This window comes from Anas acuta, chromosome 1 (genome assembly GCF_963932015.1).
Source record: "Anas acuta chromosome 1, bAnaAcu1.1, whole genome shotgun sequence".
In the NCBI taxonomy this organism is placed as follows: Eukaryota; Metazoa; Chordata; class Aves; order Anseriformes; family Anatidae; genus Anas; species Anas acuta.
Window position 1 is genome coordinate 18,584,046 of NC_088979.1, and position 16,537 is coordinate 18,600,582.

Consider the following 16,537-nt stretch of genomic DNA (forward strand, 5'->3'; position numbering starts at 1 on the left):
AATTATTTTTAAGAGCTAAAATTATTTTAATGTTATAAAATAGCTTACATTTTACTTCCATGTATACAAGAAAGAAAAAAAAGTTGAAGTGCTAGCCCAGAATGAGCAAAACACTGCCGTGTTACATCCATTTTAGTGGCAGCTCATTACTACAAATGCAGAATAACACACAGTTAAAGAATAATAATTAATGCTGTTGTGTGCTTGAGCTTTCTCTTCAGTATCTTGTGCATGGAAAGCATCAACTGATAGATTCCATCAAAAAACGTTGTGTTGTTGCACTACGTTGACTTCAATATGTTTTCTTGTATTTGCTTGCCTGTAGGGCTCAGCGCCACCACCTTCTCCAACTCCTAACAGAGAAATGAAGAACAAGGCAGTTCTTTGCAAACCTTTGACAATGACGAAAGCCACATACTGTAAACCTCATATGCAGACAAAATCTTGTCAGACAGGTAACTCTTGAACCTCTTTTCTTTGTTACAGGCTTTTTTAAAAATGTTACTCTCTTGGAACATATGGCAAATATTTTGATTTTTTTCCCTAACCTGCAGGTGTAAAATATATTTAAGTACCTGGCAGTGTTTGCCTTTTTCTTTTTTCTTTTAATAGAAGATGATTGGAAAAAAGAGTATGTCCCAGTGCCTATTCCTGTACCTGTCTATGTTCCGGTGCCTATGAACATGTATAGTCAAAATGTTCCTGTTCCTACAACAGTTCCTGTTCCGGTAAGTCAGACCAGCTTTATGTTTAAATTGGCATCCATTCACATGCATGCAAGGGACCACTTTGTACTGCTGACTGTTATCATTCTGCTCCATCTAAATGACTGCAGGATATTGCTGCGCTATTTATTGAATTGGGATCAGAAATCTGGCAAGTGGCATGTAATTTCCTGATTGTTCTTTAGGACCCATCTGCCTGCTTGTGTAAAAATCTTGCACTGCTGAACATTTTAGAAACAATTCCGAGTGATGTTTTTGTTTGCTGAATAACCATTAAACAACTAGATTTGTTGTTGTTTGTGATAGAGAAACTGAAAGATTGCGTTAGGGAGGGATGGCAGAGCAGGATAAGCAAGAAAGAAAACAAACAAAAAAAAAGAATCTTGTACTGGGAAAAGAAAATAACTCTAAGTTAAATTTGTTATCATTTATGTACCAAATCTCATCCAAACAGTGATTAAAAAAAAAAAAAGGAATTCCTGAAATTCCATCTTTCACAAACAAGTCACGAAAAGAGGATGTTGATTTGTCCAAACAGTTAGTCTGAAGTTACAGTCAGAATAAGGTGTAGAGCTCCAAAATTCCTTCTGTTCGGATTTTGACACACTATAGTTGGTTGTATCTACTTTTGTGTCCTTTCCTGTTCGCCCTTCCATTCTGAATCATTTGTATTCATTTTTTTAACCTGTCAGCAATTTTTTTTTTAACCCACACTGAAGTGATATTTTTCTAATCCACTTTAATTCGGTCTTCTAGAAGGGTGTAGAGTTGGCGTTCCTGTGCTGGTTGCTGCTGTTGCTTTGTTGCGGGAAATTTTTTTCTAATCATCTCTTCCTTCCTGTCTACACAGGTGCCAGTTCCAGTTTTCTTGCCCACTACTCTGGATAGCACAGAGAAAATCCTTGCAGCAATAGAAGAGCTGAGGGGAAAAGTGCCCTCAAATCCTCTGGAATCTGAGCTAATGACTTTGTCGGGGATGTTGCCTGAACATGATGGAAAACCAGAAGTTCCTGACATGGCCAGTGAGTTAGTTACCATGTATTTGACTCTTTGGAGTGATGGGGTATATATAAATGAAGAGGAGGTTTTTTTTTGATGATAGGGGAATATTCTTTCACTGCAACGGTGCTATTGTTGAGTTCTTATATTAAATTGAAATCTTAATTATTTAAATACTTTAGAACAATTTATACATTTAAAGTACAAAAAACTTTCTGAAGTCTCTTGCATGACTTTGGTGGGCAAAGTCATTTGTCTTACCTTTGTCTTTAAAAATATAAACGTTCTCTTTGCTTATACCAGCATCCGGGCTGATAGCAAGCAGTCATCTATGTTTGCACTCACAGGTTTTCTTCTGAGTGTAACTCAAAACAAGTCATAACCAGACCACTCTTCCTTCCAGACACGCTCAAGTCAAAGCTTTAGGGGAAGTGTTCTCCATAGCTGTGTCTTTGAGGTTCACACCTCACATGGGTGTGAACAGCTGCCTCTGAACATGGTGGGATACAGCAGGGGCCCATTCTCTTTGTGGTAATACTTTACTAGGCATGTTTTACGTTGTGTGTGTGGAAGCAGGGGGCTGCTAAAACTTAGAGAAACATACATTTCAGAGGTGGAACTGTGGTCAACAAAACCAGATTACCTAATGATGCTTTGGCTCTTGATTGATCCTCACATGCAAGTATCATCTCTCTGAAGATAGTAACACATCAGCACCAGGCAGCACTTCTGTGTCAAGCTTTTGTTTCTCTCAGCCTCCCTTCCTCGTTTGCTTTTGAAGGATATCTTTCACAGACTTGAAAGTCTGTTTTGTTTGCTGGCCAAAGTGTGTAGAAAAGTAGTTACATATTTCAAGCCTATCTGTGTTCTGTGATTGGTTGATATGATCCAGATTCCCCAGTATCTGGTATTCTATACACTGAGACTCATCTTAATGAAGAGGGACAGATGGGATCATAAGTATCTTTCCTGTTTAAAGGAAATCAGATTGAAGACATAAATCTGAGATCTCCAAACCAACAAAATCTAGGATATTGTGATGAGCAGAAATGCAGTTTTAGAACCAATCAGGTTATAACAGTCTAAACCTGTCCAGTTTTGACTAATGCACATTAGTTAAAATGTGTTTGTTTGTTTTTTTTTCTTTGTTTATTTTATTTACAGGTATGATAGTTGAGTCAAATCTACTAAACTCAGAAACAGAGGCACAGAGAAGCTTGCCAGATGTTCCATATGAACGAGACCTTGATATTGAAATAGACTTTCCAAGAGGTATTTTTAATGTAATTTTAATATATATTGTGAAATTTTCAGAAGAACATTGTTTCAAATGAAGTCATTGTTTGATAGTTGCATGAGAGATGAACCATCTTCAGTAAAGTAAATAAATTTGGAACTTACACCGCTGAGTCTATTTGTATGTTCTCTCATTCTGCTGTGTTGCCTGATGTAATAGACCTTCATCCTAACCCAGAATTGTTAAATAAATAGTATTTTATTGTAATGCATTTTTATCTGTATACCTGTATTATAGTATCATCCGTCACAAGCTAGGCCTCCACCTTGTAAATATAGACTAAAACCAGTCTCTGAAAGAACTTTTTCTCTGAAAGAACTGACATTCTTGATGCATTTTTAATCACATAGAGTAGCTATATAAAATACAAAACATGAATACAAAAGACAGCAGTCAATGAACATAGTGCTTGTATTAAGTTAATTTGTATTTTTCCATTCATAGTTGCTCATTTTCACCATAACTTAAACTTCTTAATACCAAAGACTGCCTAGGCAGGAAAAATTGTGTGAAAGACCAGAATAAGAAGAAATGCTGTCATAGTGATGTGAGATAGTTTTTGAAAATGTTCAGCATTGTGTACTTTGCAATTTATTTAGAAAAACCATTTTGGTAGTTTTGCCTTACCTTTAAAGTAAGAATAGGCTTATTCCTTCTTAGTAAAACCCTGTCCTTGTTCATGTTTCATGTGGCCTTTTGTAGACCCCATATGTTAATGCATGCTGATGTAGTTCATTGTCTTTTCAAACCAGTATTATCCAAAAGGAGTTAAAAATTAAGTTTCTGTTAATATATTTTCAGCAACTGAAGAGCTTGATACAGAAAATGAATTTTTACTGCCTCCCGTTTTTGGGGAAGAATATGAGGAACAGCCAAGGCCTCGCTCAAAAAAGAAGGTAATCATATAATGCTATTAAAAAGGCACAAAATTTTAGTGGGCAAAAATATGCCGTGATTTTTTCAATTTTCATACTGCTCATAGGCTCTTACTGCATATGTACCTAGGGTATGTAGTACCCTATCTTTTTGATGTAAATTGATACTTAAAGTAAGCATTTTATTTTAGTCCTCGACTGTTACAGTTAACTGTTAGATTTAATAGGGGTGCAGTTTCTATATTCTGCTGTAAAGAATTTAGAATTGCTTTCTAAATTTTGCTATAAAGGATTCACATTGATAGATCTGTGGATATAGTTAGAGCTTCACCTGTTGTATTATATGCTTACTGTATTCTCAATAATGGTTTTTTGCCTTGAATTTAAACAAAACTCTCATGATTTAATTTGATAGTCAAATAGAAGAATGTTGGCATTACCATGGCTTATACCGAGACAATAGCACCTACTGTATAAAATGGTTAAAAGAAGTTACTTTTTTATTTGCTTGTAATTTTCCTAGATTTTATTTTCAGTTAAAATCCTAGTTCAGACATTGCAAACAAATTAGCCCTATTCTTTTATTTAGAAGGAAATTAACAGGCAATAGAGTTTCTGATGCCTGGCACAAAGCTGATAATAAAACTTACTAAGAATGAGTGGATCTGGTTTTAAATTTGGAGTCTGTACTAATGGTATCTGTCTGTACTAATGGTATATTGCTTTAACTGCTAGGCATGCTTTAATTTTGGGCCCATGTTGGCTTTCCCATTGATGAGTTCAGCTAAGCCTAAAAGTTGACCTGATGGATTGATAGCATCTTTAACATCCTATGCATTGACAAAATGAAATCCTAAAAACACACTGAATTATTGGGTGCCTTATGTTTGTTGCTTAATATGATATAACCAATGCAGCAAATCCATTATCAAAAATCTTTTGTCTGTTTTAGAAATCAGTTTGAAAGGTGAATTAGAAATGACTGTCAGCTTAAGTAAACACTCCTCTTAGAAGTATATTCAACACAGAAACTACCTGCTGGCTCTAGCTGAAGGAAACGTATGTTCCTTTATACTGAACCTTTAGTTTATAATTTGGCCTGCAGCTTGCTTATTCTGCCCAGCTTCTGTTATTCCTGTTGGAAGCTATTAGTAGCATTAACTACTTTGTTCCAATGGCAGGGAGTGAAGAGGAAAGCGGTGTCAGAGTACCAGTCTCATGATGATAGCTCTGAAAACTCAGAGTGTAGTTTTCCATTTAAATATGCATATGGTGTAAACGCGTGGAAGCACTGGGTGAAGTCTCGGCACTTAAACGAAGAGCTGCCAGAATTAGAGGAACTGAAATCAAGTAAGTATTTCCAAAAATCTGGCATCCAGATTTTAATGTGGTAGTGAGAACTGCTGATAATGTCTGATTTTCAGCTGGAATTATTATTAGAAATTTTCACATGTCCCTAATGTTCCTACAATAACTGGGATTATTTTACCGCAGAGTTGCCACACTCTTTTTAGTAAAGAAATTTTCCCTACTTGGCTCAATGTTCTGTGACTTACACTTCTAGTGCAAGCTGGGACAGAACCTTTCTAAAACCTTTCACCTTTTCTTTGTGACCATTTAGATTTTTTGTTTGCATCCTGATTTTCCTTGTATTCTAACTCGCCTTAGAGTTTGTACCTTTTCTGTGCTTCTTCTGAGTTGCAAGGGGGGGGCATCCTACTTTTTGTAGGATGAAGAGATCTTCAACAGAGGCTGGCATTACAAGGCTTTGGAGTTCTGACATGGTGTGGCCTTCACTCCTGTGGAGCGCTGCTTCTCTTTCTGCAAAGCTCTGCTGTATGGACATTTATTTACATTGAGGGGAGAAAGAGGGACTGCTGGTACTCTTGCTGTTCTTCAGTTCCCACATGCATCTTAGCACTGTTGTGTTATGCTGTTGGATCTTTGGAAACTGTCATTTCCCCTGAAGGTCTCCCTCTACAATACTGTGTTCACTTCAGCATCTTGGGCTACTTCTGCTTCTGTGTCATCCTCAGCTGTGCATGACTGTAAATTCTTCAGTGGGTGATGCTGCACTTAGTTAATTAGACTTTACTCTAGTAGCCTTGCCTATTTCAATATAGACCTAACACTTGAACTACTTGTTACATCCAGACTCATTCATTGGCTAGTGTAGAGGACAACAAGCCAGTTTTCCCCCCTTCAGTCCAAAAATACCCCATCCCACCCCAAGCATGTAATAATACTGTTGTATAATGTAGCGTTTTTTCTTTATTTTACAGCAAAGTCTGTGAAATTAAAGGAAGATCTATTATCACATACTTCAGCTGAGTTAAACTATGGGTTGGCACATTTTGTCAATGAAATTCGAAGGCCAAATGGAGAGAACTATGCACCTGACAGCATCTATTATCTGTGTCTTGGGATTCAGGAGGTTAGTAGAGGCTGTAGAGATGGGAAATGGAGCTGTTGATTTCACTCTAATCCATTTCAGTGGGAGAATGGAGATAATGTGGATTTATTGGCTGAGAAGAGGCTAGGAGCTATTCTTAATATAATGGCTATGATCTGGAACACAGAGAGGCTGCCGTATATATCACATTATAGAAAGCTGTCTGTATAGAAAATGAGTTTGCAGACCCATGCAGAAAACTCAAATGTAAGCTGGTATATTATAATTTTAAGCTTTTTGCTGGGGTGAAGCAAGGAATTTGCAATCTAAAATGACATAATTTTTCCAAATGCTGTGCTTCATTTGACTGCTAAAGATGGCTTAATGTAAAAGAAGAATGAAATTTAGGAATGAACTGTAAAGGTTTTACTAATTCAGTTACTTAGCAGATAGTGGAAACAAGCTATTTGAAGTGTTGTTCTGGGAGAGCCTAATTTACTGAATTTTGAAGATGGGGGCAGGCAGTTTTCTTTTCTGGAATGCAAGAAACTGTGCTGTATTTTTTGCCTTCCACCCCCAAATTGCAATTACATCATATTTCAAAGAAAAAGGGAGTCAGTTTAGATGTATTTTATGTGAAGGCAATAACACATCACTAGATATGGAAAAGAAAACTATTCCACAGCTTATCTTTTAAGCAGAGAATGTCTTATTTTTTTGGTATATAAGTCAAATCATAGATAAAATAAACCATGTTCAGAGCTGAGAACACAGAAGATTTCATTTAATTTAAAAAAGCAATAAAAATGCATATGATGTAGAAAGCAAGATGTTCACAAACTTTGTCATCCTGTTTAAACTTTTTTACATTTAAAGCAAAGTACTTGAATAACAAATATTCAACAAATCTTTCAATCAAATATTTTAATCAAAATCTTTTAAAAGAACTAGTGCTTCCAGTAACTTTTCCATATACAAAATTAAAGAGTTAGTTGATATCGTTCCCTCATGGTTGAAATTTCAGAAGTGATCCTTCATTGGCATTTTAGTCAATATTGCTACAAAGCATGTTTCAAATTCAGCTAGCTTTCTGCCACTGCACTTGCATGATCTACTGTCTCTCTGTATCTTTCTGTTGAATAGAAAATACTCATATTGAGCTGATAAACATAGAGGAGCGATGTGTTTATAAAATGGAACTTGACTAATAGCTTTTCTCTTTTTCAATTTGTCTTTGTGCCATTGACAATGTTTATTTTGCCTATTGTGAAAGCTAATTATACGTAGAATAAGTTTTTTTTTTTTTAGCTCATCAGAACCAGTTGCTTGTGTTGTACAATACAAATATCAGGAGCTCTAACACATGTACAATGCAGAAACATTAAAGGAACAACTAGTACTCATACGACTATGCAATTATTGCTTATATTTAGCATCCAGTATTTAATATAGGTGGTGTTAACAGCCCCATTTCATTGTCTGGCCCAATTGTGCCAATACAAATGCAAATTGTATGTATGGTTTAAACCACTTTTGAAGAAAGAGGTTTAAACAAGTTAGTAGTACTCTAAACACAGTGTAGTTACCACAAAACACATTGCCTTCTGGTATGTCCTTACCCCTTCTTTCCACCTGACAACCCCCTTATGGGTACCCCTGAAAGACTGGATAAATTGCCTGTTACTGTGTAAAAGTTACTGGCTCTGTTTAACTCAGAAGGGGCTCAGAACATTAAATGATGCCAGATAAGGATAAAATTATGCCAGAGACCAGCAACAGTTTACTAACTTGGAGTAATACATCAAAGAAAGAGAATGGGGAAGACGTGAGTCAGAAATAGAGCACTCTCCTCCTCCATCAAAGTTACCAAACTCACTATGGTGAGGCACTGGCTCAGGCTGGAGCTTTTCCTCTTGGCAGTGGCATGGTTGTAGCACAGTGGAAGTGCTGAGGAGTCCTTCAAGTCTTCAGCTGTCTTTCTGACTGTGTAATTTATTTATTTATTTTCTTAAAGGAAGCACTTGAAAAATCTGTCACAGTGTACTAGTCCTTGAATCAAACCAGTACATTTTCTCAGTTCTGGTTCATTTGCAGCTGAAGTTGTTCTGCTTCTGGCCAGAATTGGTTCAGTGAGGTTTTGGCATCTTTGAAGTACCGTTCTTGAAAAATACAACACTTCAAAGTAAAGGTTGTCACATGATGGGGTGGGCATCTATCTAGCAGAAAGGAGTCCTGTGGAAAAGGTGTTAGCCTGCCTTGCACTCCTGCTGCATCATGGCCCTCATTCTTTGCCCAGTGTAAGATGTTTTTTTGCACGTGTGGCACTGAGGGGAAGAATGTGGTATTTGCAGCAGATCACAGAATTACAGAATTTCTAGGTTGGAAGAGACCTCAAGATCATCGAGTCCAACCTCTGACCTAACGCTAACAGTCCCCACTAAACCATATCCCTAAGCTCTACATCTAAACGTCTTTTAAAGACTTCCAGGGATATCTTTGCATAAAAAGTGATCTTGGTGCACTGGGAGAGGTGGAATTAAAGCCAGTTCAGTTGGTCACCTTTTCCTCCACCCCTTAATAAATCTATGTCTGCATACTCTCAGCAAAATGCTAGTGAAACAAGAGTCCATAATCTAATAGTAAGTCTAATAATGGGATAGTTTGGGCAAAATTCAGGCTGATATTGCTAAGCAGGTATTTGAATGTGCTTTGGGCTGTAATTCAGGCTGTTTTCCATTGCAGAAAGCAGCATGCCCCATAGTGCCTTCCTGGTGGCTCTGGTTTCCTTAGAGCTCATAGAACCACTAAGGTTGGAAAAGACCTTCAAGATCATCTGTTCCAACCATCACCCTACCACCATCTCACTTGGAAGCTGCTAATGCTAATCGTGTCCCCTCCAGAGCTTGCAGCGTAGCAGAGCACAGCACTATGGTATAGAAATGAAGGTGTGATGATGTGTATTTGGTAGTTGTGTAGCAGAGAAGACCCTAATGTGGCGTTATTGCGTAGACTCTGCAGCATTAATGGTCTCACTGATTTTTACAGGGGACGTCAGGGTTTAGCCAAACATATTCTGAATCAGAAAACAGAAATGTTTTTAGTTGAACTGTCACTGGGTTTGTGTGGGAGTTGGTTTCAAATGAGTTTTTGCTCTGATTTCAGTATTGCTGCCAGTGTTTGATAGAGACCTATGGGAGTGTTTAATACAGAGAAAAGGGAAACTCATGGAGGAAAAACGTTCAAGGGAGAGAGGAGCAAACCCTGTGATGCTTATAGTAAGCAGTACTGTCTGCTTTGGAACTGCATTATAAAATCAAAACCAATGTGTATAGAAACAATCACATTTTGGGGAATATTGTACTTTGAAGAATATCTACCTGGAGGAAGATGTGCTGGAAGCTTCTAAGAAGTGTGTTAATTCATTTTTCCTTATTATAAAAGTAAAGTGCAAAGATAAGCAAATCAAGATATGCTGAACTGTTTAATAAAAATGAGTGCTGTTTAATATTATCTCAAGTATGTGTACAGAAATAGATGCCATTGCCAGAACTGAGTACGTTTTTTGTCTGTCACGTTTATTGTGTTCACTAACAGGCTTGTTCACACAAAGATAACACTGGAGTGGAAATTTTAAGAATCCAATCCTCTATTTCTTAGAAATGTCTCCAGAGAGGATAACGTCAAACACTAGCATAGCCTTCAGCCATGAGTTCTTGGTAAAGGTTCAAAAAGAGTTTCTGTTTGTAAGGTCAGGAGGGTGAAGATAGACAGCAGAATAGGCAGGTGCCTTGCATCAACCTATCATTTTTCTTGCACTGCTGATTTTTTTTTTTTTCTCTGATGTCTGTGTTGGAGATACTTTTGTGGTTGACCAGATTTCATGAATAAAATGGCAGTTTCTTGCTAAATGTGTTTCTTCTTTGAAGACATAGCTGGAGGAAAAGATAAATTATTATTATTATTTTTTCAGTGACTCAGTGACTCACCATTCACTGATACAATGTTGGATACAAAAACATTTTAGAGAAAAATGTTAGAGTTGTAATTAATCTATGATTCATATCTAGTTAAAAATTTACAATGTATGTTGCACTGGAGTTTAAAACTTTTCCAGTATTTAGTAGGTTTTCGTTTTATTTTCAGATACTTTTTTTTTTTAAGAGTGCAAATATTGTACTGACAAATAACCCTGTAGTGCACAGGATTTGGTCTAATCTGACATTGTAAATATTGTCTGTTACTCTCTTCTCTGTAGTATTTATATGGAAGTAATCGAAAAGACAACATATTTATTGATCCAGTCTACCAGACGTTTGAACAGGAATTGAGTAAAATCCTTAGAAGTTGGCAACCAAGCATACTTCCAGATGGTAATTTTCTTTTTGGTCATGTATGTTTTTTCTCTCTTAATAGCTCTGTTTTCTTAAGCATGTAGTTACATAGAAACATTCTGTGCATTGATTAAAAATCACCAAGATTTCATCTAAGATTTCAGTTAAGACTGTACCTGTAATTCTTATCTTTTTTCTTGGTAATCCATGTTGCAAGAGTTGATTTTGCCACCACCTGTTAATTTTAAATTGGCTATCCATCTTCAGGAGAGAGAAAACAGAAAAAGCAGCTTGTTTTCGACTTTTTATATGAGCTGGATTTATTTTTGCCCAAGTGAGTTCTCAAATGGGAAACAGGCAGGTGGGCACTGGGCTAATGAGCTATATATTAAGGCTTAACTAGACTGGGAGAACTCTCAGTTTTGAGCCTTTTGCTCAGGAAGATTGTTGGTTCATGGAGGAAACAGAAGTGTGGTATTCTAGGAAAATTTTCCCGGCAGATCAATTTTGGTGCTAAACTGCAGAATCCATTCTTCTATCTCTGCCACAATCTTCTTGTGAGTGAGGGCTCCTCCTTACCAGCCCCTTTCCTCTCTCTACTTGACATGTCTTCTTTTTCTGTATAGATTTGGAGGGCTCTGTTTCTGGCCCTCCCTATGCAAACATATGCCCTGGAAGTAATTTCCAAGTGAGATATCCATGAGCAATAAGAATGAAGGTGCAGCTATGCAGAAACCTTGTGTGAGCAGAATACAGAAAACTAAAAAATATGTTTTTTGGAAGGGACTAAGATTAGCCCCTTGAACATCTGCTTTTATATGATAACGTGAGGGAGTCACATGTAAGAAATACTGTTGAAATAATTAAAGAAATGTATTCTGTATAAGATTGCATATACTTATATTCCTTATTGACTGTCTCTTCCTGAAACAATGGGTGCTTGTGTGCTTACTGGGTGGTTTTTGTGGGCTTGGGTGTATAATGAAATATGAGAGGCTTCTCTCATGAGCATTTTATTAAATTTTACATCAAGCAAGAACTTTATTCTTTTACATCTGGACAGTTTATGGGCTAATCCATTTTCTCTAATAATTTTTTTTCCTGAAGGGTCGATATTCTCTCGAGTTGAAGAAGATTATCTATGGAGGATTAAACAGCTAGGATCACATTCACCAGTTGCTCTTCTGAATACACTGTTCTACTTTAACACCAAGTATTTTGGTCTGAAAACAGTGGAGCAGCACTTAAGACTTTCTTTTGGCACTGTTTTCAGACAGTGGAAGAAAAATCCTTTAACAATGGAAAGCAAAGCTTGTCTTCGATATCAAGTGTCTTCCCTATGCAGAGCTGATAGTGAAGGTACTATGACAGTTTCAGAATAAGTATTGTAGGAGTATATAAGTATTGCATCCACGTTTCACTCATCTGAGGGACATCTGGGCACCTTGCCAGGAGCCAGAGGTCTGCCATTGCATAGAGTTTAGCAGCTCTTGGCTCCTGGATCTTCAATGGGAGTGTGTTGTCTGTGGAGACTACAGTAATAATCTGCAGTAAATGATGCCTTTCAGCTCACTGGTCTACATGCTACCTCTGGGACATTGTTGTGGCTATGGGTTGCATTTCCAGTGTGCAGATATACATAGCTCTGGTGATTGAATTGCAGTACCTGGTGGGTTTTATTGAAAAATGTGCAATAACCTCAAGTTATGGCTTAGATGTTCTTTGTTTTCTTCTTAAAGATAAAATTACTACTGGAAAAAGGAAACATGAAGACGACGAACCAATATTTGAACAAATTGAAAACACGTCTGATCCAGCTAGGTGCCCTGTGAAAATGTTTGAGTGCTATTTGTCTAAAAGGTATGTATGAAATGGTAATACAGAGTAGACCTGATAGAAAAGGGATACTTTTTGATGATGAAATATGCTCAAGCAAAATAAATGAATTGAATTCTTCTAAAAAATATGAAATGAAGGCATGGAAATTTCCACTCCTGTAAACAGACAATACCTGCAAAAGAGCAGTGGAGTACTTCAGTATTGGTTGTTAAGGGCTCCATCTGGGAATGATAATATGATTGTCTTCTTAGCCAAGCAACATCAAGCATCTCTGCAGATTCAACAAGGAATCTGGTAGGTTTTGCTGCTGAGGGTGTTTGTGAGGTCAGTGTCTCTTCAGTAAGAAGCTGGTCAAGACAATAGATTTGCTTCATGTTAAGTCATCAGGAATTTGAAATGTAGATACTTCTGAGGTGCCTTAAAGTAAGTTAAAGTATTTTTGTAGAAGAAAAAATATTACTGACAGTGACCCATTATTTAGAAATAGCTTGTTTCCTTCCAGTCCACTCAGAAATTAATACATTAAAAGAAATATGGAAAATTAAAAAAAAATAAAAAAATAGTAGCTGAATGTTTTGGAAGTGTTTGAAAACAGGATTTCATGGAAAATGTTTTTCATTAATTGGACCAGCCACCACAGCAATGGATTTTAGTAGAGTTTTTATGTAACTGTAAGTGGAATAGGCAAGTGATACAGGAGAAGAAAAAGAACACAGTAGATCAAAGGAAATATAACACTTGATGTGTTAGGAAACAATGTTTTAGTCTTAAAACTGAAGAAAGATGTAGACATAAGTAAAGTATATGATGTTATAAAGAGAAACTTGTGGTTGTCTGTTAATGCAAGCACCTCATTTTTCATTAATTCAGTTGTGAGTGTTGTGAGGTGGATCGTTGGTTTTTTCACCTTTCCTCTATCTACTGTCATGATCTGAAGAGGGTGTATTATTACACTGTTAAACGTGTTTGTTTTTTGTTTTTTGTTTTTTTGTTTTTTTTTAAAAAAAACAAAAACAAAAACCTGATACTCAACTTCTAGTAGTGGGTTAGTGGGGATCAAATCACTTTTCTGTAGAAAACTCTCAAGTTTGTGAAAAAGAACTCACATACGTCCATTTGGAACATTGTTTAGGGTCCCACTGTCTTGCAGATATTGAGATACTGGTCACCACTGCCGTCTAGAGCAGCAGACTGCTTTTCTTGGTTCCAATTCTAACAACATGTACTTTGCATCTTTGATGAAATCATGTAATTAACATATTTAACACTTTAAAATCTATTGTATGTGAAATATTGCAAAATTTAAGGTAATGTCAGCTTTTTGAAATATATTTGCCAAACTGTGGTTGAAATATACTTGCCAAACAGTTGACAATTGCAACTGATACCTGAGGGATACTCTCATTCACAGTTGTGCACAATATACCATTGCTTGTTCCTATAAAAATGCTGGCTTTTCCAAAAAGTGGGAAGGAGAAGTAGGAAGCCTTAAAGATCATCTAAGTCCAACCCCCTGCCATAGACAGGGATGCCACCCACTAGATCAGGTTGGTCAAGTCCCCATCCAGCCTGGTCTTGAATGCCTGTAGAAGTGGGGCATCCATTTATGAAGCATGAATGAGCACTTGTATATGCAGGATTTAAAATTATTTTTGAAGACTTGCTTAAAAGAACAAAACGTTAGAATTTCCTAGTGGTTTAGAGGGTGTATCTGAGTTGGATTAAGCATGTATGTGAACTCCAAAATATATCAGGTCAAGTGTTAAGGGATTTTAAGGCTTAGTAACCAACCCTCTGAGTAAAATAGAAGGAATTTTAGTATTTTTCCACATTAATCTTCATTTCATAACTTGCCTAAATACACATAGGATTTCGTTCACACAATGTCAGAAATACTAATGTATTGATACATTCTGTGAAACTGTTATTCTAACTCCCCTTGTTTTCCACCTTGTAGCCCACAGAATTTGAATCAGAGGACGGACATGTTCTATTTGCAACCAGAATGCTCTGTCTCCTCGGATAGTCCTATCTGGTACACTTCCACCTCACTGGACCGCAACACTTTGGAAAATATGCTTGTACGGGTTCTTTTAGTAAAAGATATTTATGAAAAAGACAATTATGAACTGGATGAGGACATTGATTAAAACAAACTTCCAAAAACATTCACGAAAACAAACAGCATTAGATATAGTCATGCTGCTAGACCTTTATTATGGAGAACATTTCAAGTTTACCCTTTGTTTTATGAGTTTTGTAGCAGTGTGTACCCTCACCTGGGTATTACCATGTAAATAATCTGTGAGTGAAAGTTTCCATTATTCTGCGTAGTGATTTTAGGACACATAACAAACACATTTCAGATTCTTTTTTTTTTATTATTATTTATTTGATTAGGTATGTTTGTAACTTTTTACATTGCAAAAATATGAATGAGAATGTGCCATGTGTAATTTTTTTTTCTTGTAGTAAGAGACATCCATATTGCACAACTCTGCTGTTGCAAGCTCCCTTGAAAGGACACTCTTTTACTGGGTTCTTAAACCGGATGGTTGTGTATGGGTAGCACTACTAAAGTTTAGAACTTGCTGTGTCTTTCGGAATTTTTAAATAAATTGTAAACTAATAGGTTTTTTACTTTTTAGTTACTGAAGCCTTATGAGGTTATGTAGAGAGATTCCATCTTATGTACCAAAAATAGACAAAAGAGAATGCTGTCAATATTGGTGTACTGTAATGTGAATCTATTCTGGTGAAAACATTTTTTTTGTTGCCCTTATTAAAACCTTAGTGTCCTTTCCTTATTTGTGACTCTCTCTCAATTGCCCCTACAAATAATATATATATATATATATAAATAAATAAATAAATGAGCATAAGCTTAAAGCATGTGATCATCAAGACATGTATTTTGTTTAAATAAAAAAAAAAAGCAAAAAAAGCAAAAACAAAGAAAAGGGAAAGATTAAAAAAAAAAAATGTCTGATGACAATGCTGTATAATTCTTTTCCATTACTTTTCCTGCCATAAATGCTGGTACCTCATATTACTGTAAATCTGTCTTTGTAGCCTTAGAGAAAGGAATTTTAATGCTGTATTACATAAAGTAATACAGTTTACTAAATTTGAACTTGTTTGTCCTTGCATTGCTGTACTTAAATACAGTGAATACTTGACTATGGGTGGGAAAGTTCTTTTAACTAATGCCTCCATTCAAAAGCCATATGACACATGATGTTGCAGAAAGGTGAAAGATAATTTTTTTGAAGAAAACTCCTTTCATGTGTTCTATATCTTTTCATTGTGCGTATTTTGCATAAGGAGTCTGATTTCCAGATACATGTTTATCTGCTCAAGTTTTGTTCCTTGCTCTTGTTTAACTGATGTGAGCAATATGGTGGCTGATACAATGATTTTGCTATTGTACTGAAAAAATTGTAGTAGAATATTCTACTATAAAGTAATAGTCATGACTTTTGCTTTCTTAAGTGACTTGAAATATGTTGAGAGGAATCATCTGTTAAAGGGGAAACGTTGTGTGTGTATGTACGTATATATATACACCACCTTAGGACTCATTTCTTGCAAGGGCTGCATGGCTTTTTCATTTTCCTTAGATTAAAAGAATGCACATAAGGACTCATCTTTCTATATAGAGAAATAAAGCTTCAGTTGCTTTGTTTTGGTAAGCAAGTTTATTTAAATTTCTGCTATTCTTGTGTGTCCATGATTACATATTAACTTTAGATATCACTATTTCAAAAGTAGATGTAGTGTATATATTTATATATTTTTTTCATATTTTTTCTTGTGGCTCTATCCTTCCCGTGAAATCAAGAAATAATACACAGCAACACCCAGTAGGTAATTTATAGCTTCAGTGCTCTAGTTCCCTAATAGTGTTTTGTTGTTTTGTTTGTTTTTCAAGCAACAGCAATACAATTTGTCCATGATATATGAAAGATGAAATTGGGAATTGTAACCGTAGTTTTATTCTGGACACTCTGGTTGAACACCTGACTTGACTATGTGTTAAATTTTAAGCCTTCACTGCTATTTACCTACCTAAAATGTGT

The 16,537-nt window shown here is 36.1% G+C and overlaps 1 protein-coding gene across 10 annotated transcripts in view; it reads left to right on the forward strand.

Annotated features, from left to right (window-relative positions):
• Nucleotides 1-15,418, forward strand: part of ZMYM2 (zinc finger MYM-type containing 2) — an 87,269-nt gene extending 71,851 nt beyond the window's left edge. For 8 of the 10 annotated variants that reach the window (XM_068670987.1, XM_068670973.1, XM_068670961.1 and 5 more), the window contains 11 exons: nt 326-455; nt 613-728; nt 1,576-1,747; nt 2,889-2,996; nt 3,823-3,917; nt 5,078-5,246; nt 6,179-6,330; nt 10,544-10,658; nt 11,727-11,978; nt 12,359-12,479; nt 14,416-15,418. In XM_068670987.1, the coding sequence (XP_068527088.1) occupies nt 326-455; nt 613-728; nt 1,576-1,747; nt 2,889-2,996; nt 3,823-3,917; nt 5,078-5,246; nt 6,179-6,330; nt 10,544-10,658; nt 11,727-11,978; nt 12,359-12,479; nt 14,416-14,608 (1,623 nt within the window). In that variant the 3' untranslated portion in view covers nt 14,609-15,418. Of the gene's footprint in view, nt 1-325; nt 456-612; nt 729-1,575; nt 1,748-2,888; nt 2,997-3,822; nt 3,918-4,848; nt 4,956-5,077; nt 5,247-6,178; nt 6,331-10,543; nt 10,659-11,726; nt 11,979-12,358; nt 12,480-14,415 lie in introns of those variants that run through there. The other 2 variants (XR_011092767.1, XR_011092770.1) reach the window with 2 other exon arrangements.
• The last annotated feature ends 1,119 nt before the right edge of the window (nt 15,419-16,537 follow it).